Here is a 16,127-nt window from a genome sequence, read left to right on the forward strand (position 1 = left end):
ATACGGGAGTCACGTGATTTTTGTGTGTTGTTGCCATGTTGTTGCGTTGTGGTTTTATGCTTTGCAGATTTGTGGAGAATTCGAAACTTCCCAAAGTGTGCTTGGTCGCTTGGTTGGGTGCAGTTGTTTCGCTGTTTGTAACATGTGAGGTTCCGTGATGCTGCATAAAACCTGTGTTGCCTGTGTAGACCTCACTGCCCGTGTTCCATATTAGTTCGGGAGACGTTCGGAATTGCAATCGAAGCTGGGATTGCAGGATTACGATGGCGGAGTGCCCAAGTTCGTCATCGAACGCTTCTGGTGCGGTTCCAGCTATGGAGGATGATGAAGACGTCCCGACTGATGAATTTACACCCAGAGAATACCAGGTGAGCCTTGAATAGATCGCTGCATAATGGTATAGACTAACAGCGAGGTTTTTAGTTGTGTACCGCAGTCTTGCAACTCGAGGTTTGCATTGACGCTGCAGTTCTGAACGAGTCGGCGTTTGTCTGTAGCTTAACTACGATGCTCTGGCCGTAGTTATGAGTGCCTATTTTGTCTACGTTTTCTGCGGTGCGTTCGTTGTGGACTTTTTTTTTCGACGCTGCGTCGATAATGTTCAGGGAATCTGTAGCCTAAGCTCCTGAATTCGCTGAATTAGCTGTAGAGTTGGTTTATAACTGGGACATTCATTGGCATTTCACGTTCTTATTTACAGGTTGAGCTGTTCGAAGCCGCCGTGAAAGAGAACACGATAGTATGCCTGGGAACGGGAACAGGCAAAACATTCATTGCGGTCATGTTGATCAAGGAATATGCCGCTGCCATCCGCATCCCATTCGAGGAAGGAGGGAAGCGAACCTTCTTTCTTGTGCCTACAGGTGGGCTTTTCACTTGAGCGTATTTTGGTGGGTTTTTCTCGGCTTAGTGTGTCTGAATCGCGTTCTACACGCGTATAAATTTGATGTCATGCCAGTGAACGTCTTAAACAGTGTATATGCTTTCTGCATTTTGCAGACGGCATGCATTTTTGGTCTGGGGACGCGTTCTTCAAATGCTAGTCGCTAGTTATTACCTCTGTGCTTGTTCTGCATTTTGCACTGTGCACTAGGTAGCTGGAACTGTAGAGCTGTCACTACAGGTCAGCATGACTTACGATTTCAATATTCAATAAAATTTCATGCTCTACTGTGGAGCATGGACTGTGCAGGCCACATGTGTGCAGTGTAGGCTTTCCATTGAGTGCTTCTTGGGTACTGCCATGTTCTTCACCAAAATTTGCAAGCTTAGTGCAAGTAGTTGCAGAGGCTTCCTGCGCCATATGACTCAAAAGAGAATGCGTTTTGAACAATCCATGTTCTTACAGCAATAAGTGAAATGCAAGCAAGAAAACTGAAATGATGAAATACAGGTGGAGACAACGCTCCCACGCAGTAGTTTTCCATACATCCTAATAAGAGACGAGCATGGTGATGTCTAGCTTCATTGGACAGTGGGTTTTCATTTTACTGGTATTGTTTGCATTTCATCTTTTTCTGATAATGTGCGATGGAGAGGTCTATTCTCATGTGTTCAACCTGATGGCATTTCTTAAGATATCATCTGTGTCAGTGATTCTCTTGGTTTGAAAATTATTTGAGAAGACTTGTGGCAGTGCATAAACACATTGTTGCCTCTGAGGTGAATGCTTTGTCTATAGGGAGAGAACCCCGCCGTCTCAGCCCTGGTGTTAAGGTACATGTTTATCTTCTTCAGTGAGAGTTGCTTCATTGCTTGGGCCAGTCGCATGTGTGATTAGTTAACTAGCACACCAATCATCTGCCTTTTCTAAGAAAGTGTAGAGGGCGAAGCGCTTCTCTAGATCGACTAAACAAGCTACATGCGCAACATCTGGAGGTAACTGCCTGGTTCAAGACGGAGTGTCTGTAACAGTGTGTGGCCAAACTGATAGCATTGTCCGCCTTTTCGGGGTTCGCTAGCTACTGCAGCCCTTTCAAATAGCACCATAAAAGGAAACAAGGTTCACAAAACACACTTAAGTCAGCAGTAATGTGCTGACACAAAGTTGCCTCTGTTCTTGCTGGTTAGAACAACTTCGAGGATTAATCACGTGTTTTAACTGGGAGGACACGTCGGCTGATCTCATTCATGCTGTGAAAGATTGGAAGTGGTGCACTAGTGCACTTTGGATCCTGTTTCATAATTTTGCATATTTATTTATTCATTATACAATAACAGATTTAGGTAAACAAAGGAAGTGCGGAACAGATGTATTGGTTTCCGTTTGTGATTCCCCTGCTACCTGTCTGGGGCTGGGGACAAATACGCGGCCAGCAAGGCTATGTGATGCAACCCACTGGCTTAAAAAATTTTAGCCTTTATTCTTAAAGCATGTGCCAGTTTCATGTGTCAGATTTATCACCAGACTCACTTTTCGACTAAAATAAACTAAAAAACTTTGTCCCCAGATGGCATGCATTTTCCATGGAAACAAAAAGAGGCATTAGCACCTTAATCTGTGTGAACTTTGGATGAACATCAGCTGCCTTCAATAGCGACACACTGAGCAACTTTATTCTCTTTTGTCTCCAAGTAGACATCTTCTAAGTATAACTGACTGTGGTAATAAGTGTTGTGCCTTTTCAGTAGCTATGTCTGAGCTACCCTGTAGTAGCGAATGTTCGGCGTTGAGTGTGGTCTGGAATGAGATGGTTTGGTTAATTTTCAATAATTTTATATTAGTTATGGTCCTCGGGTCTAGAGAGTAACTCCATCAGAAGGTATAAGTTAGGCAGCTTATGCTGCTTACTATTGCACAAAAAAACAAGGACATGTTGGTGGATATGTATGAACAAATGCTTGCCTCTTTTGAGTGTGATGTGGAGGTGTTCACTACTTGGCCGGAGTAAGCTTGAACCTGACTTGTGCTTTGCTCTCTTCTAGTGCCCCTGGTTGTACAGCAGCAGAAGGCCATCAAATGTCAGACAGACCTGCGCGTGGGGGGTTATGTTGGCGACATGAATGTTGACAACTGGAATAAGGAGCGCTGGAAAAAGGAATTCATCGAGTCTCAGGTTGGTGCAAGTCACACTGCATTGCAGTTCAGATTTTGGAGATATTTAATGAGAGCCTCGGAAGGAGCCAAGACGCTGAAATTATTTATGCACAATAAAGGACTTTCTGCCTCCATGCAAAGTAGACCGCATTTGATAGTTTTGGAGCACTTAACTAAATCTTTCTTTGGTGATAGGTTGTTTGTGGCACATCAATGTAATTTCCCTTGACTCTGCCCCCATGTATTGCAGTACTAAAATTCTCTGCTGAGGGACAGTTTAAGGTCGCCTCTGTTGACACAGTAGTGAACAATGATTTGATATTTTGAAAGTTTTCGTACAAATTCAATGCTTTCCAGAAATAAGCTACCATTCTGCTTTTTCTGGATAAATTTTGGCACACTAATGCCCTTTTATTATTCCAGGAGTTGTTGGGGCATAGTAGCCTTGCATTAGTGCACTTCTTTATCTTTGTCTTTTCATGGCCGCTTCCACTTGCAATTCATTTTTGCTTTTTTTTTTCTTCTAATTTACGGCTAACTTTCTGTAACTTTCAAGTGCTATGATCGGTGGGTACCTGTATCAGTGCACATTTTATAAGCAATAGGCAAGACATTAAGTTACTAGAACTGCTCAAATGGTGATTATCCATGGCCACAACTCTATGTGAAACACCAGTGCATTTCATAGTAATGCACTTTCGGAGGACCTGCAACGTTTGACGATATAAATACTCAGAGGAGGCTTACTTTCCGAGAATGTCCTGATTGAGAGAGTAAGTTGCCGAAAAAGGAATTGTTTGCATGAGCCAAGAAGACTCGTAAATCTCTGTTATCGACATTTATGAACATTTTTTGTCAGTTTCAATATCTAATTTACCTATATACTGTGAAGCATCAAGGGCCATCTGCTGAGCATAATGAATGAAGCGCAACTCAGTACCTCTGCACGTGTGGAAAAAAATCTCCATTCCAGGGGGACACAGGCAAATAAACACTTGGTATGGATTGGTACTGTATAGAAAATAGCGATTCCTTTCACTTTACAGGCTTTCTGAGCAGCATTACGGGTCAGTGGACTCATTTTTCTGAGCCAACTATTTGTGCACATTCTTTTGCAGACCTTGGTAGCCATATTGTTACTGCAATGCTTATGTTTTTTCTCTAGTTCTTTTTTTTTTTTCTTTCTGTGCAGCATGTTTCTCTGTGGCTGTGTGTTGTAAGGCTGAAAAGCCAGCCTTGCATAGTCGTTGCATGATAAAATTTAGATGGAAATGAAAAAGCCCATTGCATTTCTGCAAATGGCTGAGCAGTGTGAGGCATGTCACTTTCAAACCAAGGATGAAGCTCAGTTTGTCAGTGTTAAGATATATTTTTCAATTACAGATGTTTCCTTAAGCATAATAAAAAAATTAATTAGCAGTTTCCTGTAATACCTCTCACTGTGCTCTGCACTTTAGGGCCCTGCACCATTCGGGACATAAAACAATATCCTGTGAAGCACTTTTAGATTAAATGTGTACCCAGCAGATTGCACAATTAAAACTAATAATATCATCGTGAAGTAGCGGTATTGGAATCATTTTTCCACTGTGGGAGGATAAAATTGCTCTTGTAAACATCTTCGCCACTTATTTTTCTGGAGTGCTCATGCACGCACAGTGTTGTTAGAGATGAGTAGATCAAATAATTGAGTGCCTTCAACAAACTGAGAAAAGACCACGATGCATAATCATAATAAAGGTTGGTATATGTTGGCTCACTAACTGTGATAGGCAATTAAAAATGTATTGCCAAACGTATTTGCTTCGTGCGAGGTTTTCCGATATTTTCATAAAGCTCCTTGGGTGTTTAACAATAACACATCATCAATCTAGTCTTTAGGTTAACAGTCCTTATTGATCTTAGAACTGGCCAAATTTATACTAATGCATATTCATTTCTACATGTAACCGTCATACTGTGCCTAGCATGGACATCATTCCCGCGTTTCAGACATAAAACATTGGATTTACAGTGCCTGAGATCACAGTGCCTGTTGCTGCGCAATATACATGCAATAGGAGTAGATGAAACAAACTTTCCTGGGACATCCTGCTTCGAAAGCAGGTTTTCGTATGTCGCAGGGCATTGAAGGATTGTTCTATTGACGCCGACGACAGGGTGACCGTAAGAACAAGAAGTTCAAAAAGTTCATCAAAAGTTAATTGACTATTCGGCAATTCATGAACGCTCTGGGTGGTACTGCTCCCGTTGCTCCAGAAAGTGAGCAGTCCTACAAAATTTTGGTAAACATTGAAACCTGAGGCATTGAGTCCCAGTTCTTCTTCCAAGACTGCAATACAGGGAAGGCTCTCCCTTGACCACATCAGTCACGATTCCTTCTGGATGAACAAGTTGTTGAGTTCAGGCTGCATGAATGTCCTGTTGCTTATGCCATTGGAGTATAGGCCAGCTCAATAAAATCCTTCCTCAGCACATCTTTCAAGCCAAATGACTCTGGATAAAAAGAGGATGGCTTGTAGATGGCAGTTAATTTAGTGGCCTTTATTTCTTTTATTTGAGACCGTAATTTGAGGTTTAAGTTTCTCTGCTTTGGCTGATGAAAAAAAAAATCCCATTAACGGCATTATCGCTTTGCAGATTTCTTAGGATCAACTCAGGAAAATAGGCCGACTTGCATGCTGCAGAGGCAGAGTAACTGGAACTCTTAAGTGCACAGGCACTCCAAAAGGCAGTGAATGTCATTTAAATAGTTGCACTAGACTGAAGGCCTGTATCACCTGATTTTCAGTCATTTCTGCCCTTCTGCGGTGGCATAGTGGTTAGGGCGCTCGACTGCTAGCTGCGGCGCCCGCTTTTTAATGGAGATGAAAAGCATGGTGCCCATGTGCTGTGCGATGTCGGTGCACATTAAAGAACTCTACGAGGTCGAAATTTTCGTAGCCCTCCACTATGAAGTCTCTCATAGCCCGAGCCTCTTTGGGATATTTAAGACCATAAACAAAACCAAATTGATCAGCAGTTGCTTTTCCTGATGCACCCTCCGCAGCAACTTTGATGTAAACACCGAGACTAAAGGCACTTGTGTCACGGGCACAACATGTGAGCGCTTAGTCCCCAATTTGACCGGATGGAATATTGAAGGCGTATGCTCGCGTCCACGGAGTGGCACATAGAGACGCGCCTCTCTTTTCAATGCCTGACGAGGAGTGACGCTCGACGCGCAGGTGCTTGTGCAAACCTCGCAAGAAGCCTTGCACCCATGGTGAGCTGTGGGCTGTCAGTATGCCGGCGGGGCGCATATCGTAGCAGAGTATGCAAGCTTTGGATTTACAAAGCTCATCTTTTGGCATGCTTTGTATATCAATATATCAAACTATTTCGCTATTTCCTTCAAGTTTGACATGTCCGAAGTTGACTGTAGCACAATCATGATGATTAGTCTCTCAGGCCTCACAGCAGGTGACTGCCACCATTGGATTGCCTGTTCCTACCCTTGTTCTCCCATCTTGCTATATCAGGCTTTCTGAAAAACTTCTGTCCCTTTATGTCGAACAAGACTGCTTCTGCCATCTCAGAGACCAACTACTGTCAAGCTCAGTGCATTGTGGTATACATTTCTCATCATAAACCCTACCTCATGCCACCCGATGCAACACCTTAAACTACATGAAGTTGCAGGACACCAGCGATAGCCAACAGCACAGTTCATAAGGGACAGCACTGTCTAGTAACATTCGCAGTGTGGCTACAGAGAATCACTTGGTATGACAGCTGAATTTCGGATCTGGTGTGACCAAAGGGCTAGTGAGAGGCTGCTGTCACTGGCGCCCTTTGGTGAGGCTGGGCAAGACTCTTGGGTATCATGTGCCTGCCACCACAGGTGCTGGTGATGACCCCGGACGTGTTCAGGCTGATCATTCACCACGGGTTCCTGGAGCTGTCGCGGGTGAACCTGCTCATCATGGACGAGTGCCACCGGGCAGTCAAACAGCACACCTACCGAGAGGTGATGCGCTGCATGGACGTGCTGGAACCCCACCAGCGGCCCCGCATACTGGGCCTCACGGCATCTGTCATCAACAGCAAGGTCAACGAGCACCAGGTCGAGAAGAAGATACGGGCCCTCGAGACTGCTCTTGGCTCCCGTGTCGTTACGGTCTCCAACCACGAGAGCATGGCCAAGTGCGTCACCCCTTTCTGTAGCATCACTGCCTACCTGAGCATGCTCGCAAGTGCAGAGTGCTAGGAGAGATAGTGTAGCAGCCAAGAGAGATTTTCAATTGGGGTACTTGCCCTCGCCAACAGTGAATGAAACGGCAGTGTTGCTGTTGTTGCTTCGCTTGCTCATATGTGTTGCTGGGGCTTTGCTGGGCTCGTCTGGAGATGGGATTGTTTAACTCGCATTGAGCTGCATGCCTGGTGCATAAAACAAGATATTACTTTTTGTTGTGCAGCCACTACTCTGACAGTGTTTTAAGGGAAAAAAAAATGTGCATTGTCAAACATTATGGTAAATCTACAGGCTTCCGGTAGCGCTGTGTTAGACTCTCAAATGCAGGCGCAAGTGGCAATATCACTGGGAACACGTGGAGACACCACCTGCTACACTGTCACTTCCATAGGGCAAGGTTCCACTTGACATCCCACTGGTGGCTAGTGCTGTAGTAAAACCTCGTTAATTCGGCTCCCGTTAATTCAGAAATTTGGATAACTTGGCCTGCTCACTTCCTCCCTTCAAAATTGTGCATAGGTATATGGCAGCAAATTCTCGTTAATTTGGCGCTAAATTGTGTGCGCACCGGTTAATTCGGACTGGAGACAGGCCGAAGCTGCCACGGAAATTAGTTTTCGGAGCACGCATAGCTACAGCCCTCATTCCCCAAGGACCGGACACTCTGGAAACTGCCATTTACGGAAGACTATGCTGCTCTGCATTTAAAAAAAATAATAATAAAGGTGTGTTTTAGGGTTTTAGGAGCGCACATCGCTACAGCCATCATCTATCCATTCATAACTTCATTCCTTTAGCGTACAAAAGGTGGCACTTGCTACTGCAGTTTTTCTAGTTTCCCGGGTGACGAGCGCGTGGAAGGTTGGATAGCGTGGTCGGAACGAGGTGGTTTGTGTTGTGTCTGTGTGTGTGAGAACAGGTGATGCGTCAATTCGACGTCAGAAGAAGCAGTCTATCAACGTACATTAGGAATGAAGCACAGATAATGGAAGCTTTTGAAGGTGACAAATTTCACTCAAGTCGGAAGCATTTGCGAACTGCAGCCCACCTGTCTCTGGAGGACACATTGTTGCGGTGGATCGCTGCTGCACGTGATGCGAAGCTCCCGTTAAGCGAACCATTGATCTGTGCACAAGCCGAGACCTATGCCTTTCGAATGAATATTGATTCATTCAAGGCCTCGGAGGGCTGGTTTGCACGTTTTAAAGACAGACATGGCCTTTTTTTTAAAGCCTTGTGCAGTGAAAGAGGTGAAGTGGACGAATACGTGGTTAAAGACTGGCAGTACGTTCAGCTTAAAGGTCCCCAGAAAGGGGTCACCAAAAAGGGTAAACAACGCCATAACACTGATAGTTATTGAACCACCCATCATTCTCCCGCAAAAATTTTCGATCTAGCTTCTGCAACACCAGAGATATCGGCGATTAAAAATGACCCTTCCAATTTTCCCTCTCAACTCGTACGCCGAAGGGAGCCATAAAAAAACAAAGAATACAAGCAAGTTCAAAGCTCCGCCCAGACATACGTCACTTCGACGAACTTCCGGTTGCCGCGCGCTCGCTCTCTGGCGTACTCCGCCAACCCGTCCTCGCTTGCACACGCCTGAGGAGTTCGCCAGTTCGCGCAGCGACGGTTAGTGTAACCGCGAACCCGTGGTTATCATATGTTACACGGCGGACCAAACCATGGTTGCACCACTAACCGCGGTTACCGCAAACCGAGCTTGACGACGTCATTAACCGAGGTTATGACGGCGTCTGTTGACGGAAGCTACTCGTCGGCGCCCGAGTGCGCGAAACGTACGAGCGGGTCTGCTTCACAAAGTTATTCATTTGCCCACTGTATCACGTTTAAAGATCGATGTATAGATTATGGTGCCGCCAGACGTCTTCGATTACGGCCGACAGCGCAGCGACTGCGTACTGAAGCCTTGTCGTGCCTCCAGTATCGTTTGAACGGCTTGTTGCTGAGCAGAACGCCAAAAAATACGCGGCCTTAGCTATGAAAGTACACGAGTTTGCAACGCTTGCAGCACGGGATGCCGCGAGCAGGCTGAGGTAGTACGTTACACAATTACCGCGGGGGTGGAACGTGCGAGCGCGGCGAACGCCGGCGCCGTGCGTGACCGTCCCTAGTCGTCGCTAGGCCTATTGTTTCGCTTCGAAGCCGCGGCGGTCGACGCTTTGGAACATGATCAACGCTGTCGTAAATCGCCTACTTATGAAACTGCCTTATAGTGATTCCTATCCTGCCATAGTAAAATAATTATAGGATTAACTCTGCCGACGCATTAATCGCAGAGCTAGTACGAGCAGATCGGATCAGCCGAAATGCACCAGCGGCAGCTGGCTTGAGCAGAAACTAGCTTGTATCACTGCTATCGCTCTTACCAGCAATTTGCTGCTGGTCAGCGATCCTCACGAGGGCTTCATACTTGATATTCGGCTCATTATTCCAGACGCCAACAAAGTTTAGCACGCTTTATTTCGGACATCGGTGCTAACGATCCGCCGTGTCGTTCGCGAACGGCATGCGGGAGGAGGGGCCACAGCGGCGGTGTTTACGGCGGTCGAGGAGGTGCTGCCATCGTGCGGTGCTTGACCGTGCTATTGACGCCTCGTCGGACGACACTCCGATACTCCTGAAACCACGTTATATAAATAAGATATTTGTAAATGCAGCTTCGTTCTGCCGATCCCTGCGTCGCTTCGGTTGTTGCACTTAATGGGCAATGGCCACCTAACCGATAAGGGCGGCAAGCTGTAACAGCTCGCACAGAGTTCGAGCAGACGACTTTCGCAGCTACCGGAAGTGTGTTCGTGACGTCATGGTTGCAGTGACCGCAGCGAATGGCAGCTTCTAGCAAGCCTTGCCAGTCAACCGACCCGTGACGTTACGGGATTAGGAAATAGTTCCATGCGACACCGCCAAGCGACATTTCCTCTGCCCGCGAATTTCAAAAAACGCTGTTTTTAAAAATTAATAATAAATCGCTGGCTTTGTTCCAAGGAGTTATACTTTGCGTTAATGCTCAAAAGGATGTGTTCTACACACTGAACACGTTTATCAGTGGTTTCTTGGGGGCCGTTTCCGTGGACCTTTAAAGTACACGTGGCAGCCTACGACCCGAGCGATGTTTTTAACACAGACGAAACTGTGCTATTCTTCAAAGTGCTTCCAAGCACGATACTACTAGTTACATTCAAAGGGGATGCATGCAGCAGCAGAAAAAGAAGCAAGGAGCAAGTGATCGTGTTGCTGGCAGCCAATATTACGAGAACGGTGCGCCTACCACTTCTGGTCATCGGCAAGGCGCGGAAACCTAGATGTTTCTACTACGTTAACACCTACCTGTGGAGTACTGAGCAAATCGTAAAGTTTGGATGATGTCGGAGCTATTCCGTGCCTAGCTGCAGAACCTCGACCGACGTTTCAGCGCAAAAAAATTCAAGAGGCTGTTCATTGTTGATAACTGCACCGCGCACTGCAATGTCTTCAACCTGCAGGCTATCCGGCTCATGTTTCTGCCTCCTAACAATACCGCCGCACTTCAAACTATGGACCGAGGCGTTATCCAATATGTAAAAAAAAAAAAAGAGCATTGTAAGCAAGTGCTGGGGCATATGTATCTTTGCATGGATCGGAAGCAGGCGAGCATTATCACGCTTCTGAGTGCCATACATATTCTGGCTCACGTGTGGGCTCACACGGCAGCAGAAGTGGTTGTCAATGGTTTTAGGCAATATGGATTTGTGCAGTCTGACACAAGCTTAGGGCCTGCAGCGCCAGTAGCAGAGTACGACGACGATGAGTCACTCGTAGGCCTGCTCCCCGCTGAAGTGAATCTCGCCGAATACACTTTCATCGATGATGGCGCTGTTATCGCTGGCCATTTCAGCTATGATGAAACAATCAGCGATGCCCTCAGTGTTGCGGATGAGGCGTCCGATGAAGAGGGCTTGCTCGATGAGCACGGCCCATGTGATGAGCCCCCGATGCATCGTAACCGCTAGAGAAGTCGCATATCGTACCGCTAGAGAAGTCGCGGATGCTTTCGCAGTTTTAGAAGACTTCTTTTATGATGCTCCTGGCAACATGCTCACCTTGGAAGGTTTATCCCATGTCCACAAACTGGTCCTCACTGCCGAGCTTTCCACGAAAAAGCAAACGAGCATTACTGGCTTCTTCACGAAGTAAAGGTATGCAATAGAAAATAATTCACAGGCAGTTTCTCTTGCTCATTCGATAATTCGGCATTCGGGTAATTCGGACACCTTTTCCACTCCCTGAGATACAAATTAACGAGGTTTTACTGTAAAGTAAAAGGAGTGTAGGGGGTAAGATACACTGTTACAAGACAGTTAGCTGCTGGAAGTTAACCACAGGCCTGTGCGAAAAAGTTTAACACAGTTCTCCTCCTGATTCAAGAGGAGGTTGTCCTGGTCAGCCATTAGGGGCACAAAGACCTGGGAAAGGGGTCCTTTTCAGCGAGAGTAAGGATGGCTAAAGGGGAGAAGTGGCCTGGTAAACAAATAGCTTTAATAATTTAGTACAGTTTTCCAACATATTTTTCTGGCTCTGAAAGAACTGATGAGTAGTCCAAGAAATAGGTAAGGTGCATTTCCAGAGTAATCGATGCAAAGGATCATGGGAAAATCATTGCACACCAGAGTAATCGATGCAAAGGATCATGGGAAAATCATTGCACCTGCTGCCACGACTAAGCAGTTCCGAATTTTTTCCCCCTACCAAGAAGTGCAAAGTAATGTGGACAAAAAGGAACATGCTGCACAGGATGGATGCTAACTAGTCTTTACTTTTTCCTGTGTTGTGTGTTTCTTGTCAACTTTTCTTCATGCTGTTTTCTGCTAATAGCACTGCACCAAATATCTCAAACCAAAGTCATGATTCCCATGTTCATTTGCGTCGTTGCAATCAGTGTTGACATTGTTTGCTTATGCGACTGACTGTGTTGCATCATGGCAAGGCCAACGTGACTTAGTTTTGTGGTGCATTCTCGTACTAATTGCTGGCTAAACTACAACCAAAATGCATATGGGACTAGGCTTTCTGTATGCATGCCGCACGTTGTGCCGGAACACGTGAAACACAGGGTTGCTCATACGCGTTGCTTGCACATTGCAAGTACACGCTTACCTTTCAGGGTTGTCTTTTTCTGCACTGATGGCGTGCACGTCTGCTGTATACATGCGACAATTGATGTTGCAGCACAAGTAAAAATTAGAACGTTACAAGCATGTGTTGTGGCTGCTCACCGATACGGGCAAGCAGGGCAAGAAAAATCAAAACTGGAACCCCAGGTGGTCGAAATTTCCGGAATCCTGCACTACGGAGTCCTCATTGCCTTAGTTGCTTTGGGACGTTAAACCCCACAAAACAAAACAAACAAACAAAACTGGAATCATCTAGCAAATGATCTCGCCATGATTCCTTTTGTTTCCTGGGACACTCGTCTCAGTCATTGCACTTACCCAGAAACTTGGGATTTTAAGAGATGGACCCAAAACGAATTAGGAAATTTGCCTTTTCTAGGGAACTAGGGATAAAACAAGCTTTTATGAATTTTAACGAGTGTCTGCTTATGTTGTAAGTTTTGCACTTCTAAGTAGTATCTGCACAATGCCACATGCCTCCGGTGCCAACATCTGTTAAGGGTTTAGCTTTAGTTAAACCCGATAGGTTGCGTAAGCAAAGCCAACGTAGCTTCTCTTTCTGATCTTTCTTCTTCTTTTTCTTCTTCATTCTCTTTTTCTATATCTTACTGAAATGGTTCAGACCGGCATGTGGGCTGAATAGGAGGCCTGGTGAATCTGAAGTACGGTTGTTGTTGCCTTCGCTTTTTGTTCCGAGCTTCTGTAACAGCTTTTCTTTTTGTTTGTTTTGTTTAGTCCTATGGAAAAAATTATATTTGCATAACAGAAGTCGCAAAAGCAGATGAGGGGTGGAAACAAATTCAGGAAGGAATGGTGGTGATGATCATGGAGGAAGAAAAAAACTAGGAGGGAGCGCGGCGGCGGAAAAGTGAAGCCTAGTCATAAAAAATATCGTGGAAAGAATCATGGGAAATTAGCCGTCACGTGATACGGCAAGCGGTAGCCGGTAGCTGGTTTCGGTTGCGGTTTCGCACGCTTCGCTCTGAAGGAATGCCTTCGCGTGGCCTTCGCTACGCGACGCCTGCGCTAGCAACCTGAGGGGCGCGCTGCGAGCAGGCGGTGGATGGAACTTTGGACTTTTAGATGGGCTGATCCCGTGGGGGCTACCGCCGTCGCGCAGTGCACCCGTGTATTTCGCGAAGTACGGCTGGGTCCCCTCAGCTGCGCCACATGAAATGCTTGCGGGGCTCGGTGCACAAAGACGAAGCACGCGAGAACAAGAAGAACGAGGGGACGAAGCGCTGATCATCGATTCGTCCTGTCGTCCGTTGTGTTCTTGTGCTCTGTCTTTGTGCGCTGAGTCCCGCAAGCTAGCCCAGAAAGTACTGCCATATGAAATGCTGCGTGCCGGCCGGGATGCAAGAACTACACGGATATACCTCGGGGCTGTCGCTCCAACGGTGAGTATCCTAGCTGTTATGCGCACTCCTCGAGAAACGAAACGTTTGTTTGTCAGGGCATGTGTATGTATTGTTCGAGACGAAAATCGTTAGATTCATTTAGGAAATGCAGACCTCAAATACACACATTGTTACGCTGAAGCCAGTTCCCCAGGCATGCAATGTCGAATTCATAGTCTCCCTGACGATACCAAATATGAAAAGGCCACCTGTAGTTCCCACTAGTGTGCCTATAAACACGGAGTACAATGCAATAATTGTAAACAAAGTAACTTATGTGTTATGACGAGACGCACAACTTTCGGCAGACCACTCCGATAGGCTTTCTGCGGGGACATCCAAAGTCACTAAACAATACCATGTACCCTGCTGCTTTTGAGTCTGGAAACTATGTTGGCTAAATTCCCAAGAATCATTGCACTCAAGAGAGAAAAGGGAGCGGCGTCAGAGGAGGTTGGCTTGCGGAGGTTGCGCGCGCTCCCTCCTAGTTTTTTTCTTTCTCCATGGTGATGATCCAGCATGCCATTTTCTTTTTCTTTTCTTTTTTATTACGAAAGCAATACTATTCCAGGTTTCGAGCGTTCAGCGTACTGCGGCTGGTAGCCACGTCTTACCCACGTGACACTAGGGTGTGGGCTGGCAGCAGCTGCCAACTTGGGTCTCTCGTTTCACATAGGACGGTTATGTCAGAATCAGCCTGCTAGGACCCTGGCATTCACGCTACCCCTATAGGCGACTAAGGCACGTTCATACGGGTTGTTTAAGAGCGGGGCTTGATATGTGGGCTGAGGAAGAAGAAAAAGAGAAGAACACTCAGTCACCCGCAGCTAATGCTTTCGCTCAACATTTGGTTCAGCAGCGTTGAACCCTTGTAATTTTTTTTCTCCTTTTTTTTTTTTTTAGCATTGATCCAAGCCTGTCCAGCTCACTTATTTGTACTATTGCTGTCAGCTTCCAGTGTGAAATAGTTTTACACCACGTAGTAGTCACTTTGTGAACAGCACGAAACTGCAATGGTTGCCAGTGCCTGTTTATTTTGTTGTTATATTTCTATTCCCTAGTTTGTGGCTACCAAATGAATAGAAAAAGGATGCGGGAGGGGGAGAGGGGGGAGTGCAGGGATTGGAGATCATTTAAGATGTAAAGTGCCTCCACCTTTTTTCCCTTTATTTCTTTTTCTTGTTTTTCACCAAAAGAGTGCGTAGGCCACTCTTGATCATTGCAGTGGGGACGTGGGGTCATTGGACTCCACAACGTTTCTTTTTCTCATGGCTTCCTGAAGGTACGGTACCAAGCCAAGAGAGGTGCTGGTCGAGTACCGTGCCTCAACCGGTCAGTCAGCTGCGAGCATTGAGGTGCCCTTGATCAGCAGTGTCACGAAGACGACATCGCAGGGTCAGGAGCTGGAACGGAGGCAGCGCAGCATTGTCAAGGTGCTCTATGACCTGGGTGTCTGGTGCGCACACTTGGCCATCGAGGTCATCATGGAGGAAGTGAGTCTTCTCGCTAGTTGGGAGCTCTCCCTCTCTTCTCTCCCTCTTTTCTTGGGTTCCTGGGGTTGTGACGGTGGTCAGCAGCCTGAACTCGTTGAAGTCTCTCCCTCTCTTCTTGGGTTCCTGGGGTTGTGACGGTGGTCAGCAGCCTGAACTCGTCGAAGAAGGCAGAAACAAAATCGGTGAATGTAAAGTCTGTTTATTGCAATGAAAGCAATGTAACAATACTGATTGAAAGCAGTATATGCCTGGTGTTCCATCTAACTGGTGCTAAGGGCTACAAAAATTTCAGATAGGACAGGGAAACCAGGTGCATACAGCTGCTAGCCGTCTGGGGTACCACAGGCAACTTTTTGTTTTTGAAATAATTACTTAAGTAGGTTAATTTTCTAACTTAGTTAATACCAACTTGAGAAAATGAATTTGATTTGCAAAGTTGGAGAGTGCCTTCAGAAACCCCAATTTCATTTATTTGCGATAATGAAAGTCGCACATGTATCTTTTTTCGAGCTTTAAAGGAAGCCCGTTAAATACAAAACCAGTCATGTACAAAAGCAGTCATGTGACAAAGCACATTTTGAAATCAGCTGCGGCCGAGGCTGCATGGTTTGCAGCAGCAAGCTGATATGTTCATGGTGGTTTCTTCGTCTTGAGTTAGTCGGCGCATGTGACGCGCACGCTGCGGCGAGTGTGGTGAGCTGGCTGAGCAGGCTGCAGCCATCGCCAACTTATCAGCCTAACGCTGGAACTGGGTGGTCGAGTTATGGCCACAAGTTATTTTGGTTCACT

The 16,127-nt window shown here is 46.1% G+C and overlaps 1 protein-coding gene across 1 annotated transcript in view; it reads left to right on the forward strand.

The window, feature by feature from the left end:
- The window catches only part of LOC146176588 (endoribonuclease Dicer-L-like), a 72,669-nt gene continuing 56,542 nt past the window's right edge, over positions 1-16,127 (forward strand). Inside the window, exons 1-5 of the mRNA XM_084582842.1 lie at positions 1-368; positions 701-863; positions 2,926-3,056; positions 6,921-7,222; positions 15,128-15,338. Coding sequence (XP_084438968.1) covers positions 264-368; positions 701-863; positions 2,926-3,056; positions 6,921-7,222; positions 15,128-15,338 — 912 coding nt within the window. The 5' untranslated portion in view covers positions 1-263. The remainder of the gene's footprint in view (positions 369-700; positions 864-2,925; positions 3,057-6,920; positions 7,223-15,127; positions 15,339-16,127) is intronic.

This window comes from Amblyomma maculatum, chromosome 10 (genome assembly GCF_055883805.1).
Source record: "Amblyomma maculatum isolate TAMU_Amacu chromosome 10, ASM5588380v1, whole genome shotgun sequence".
Lineage (NCBI taxonomy): Eukaryota > Metazoa > Arthropoda > Arachnida > Ixodida > Ixodidae > Amblyomma > Amblyomma maculatum.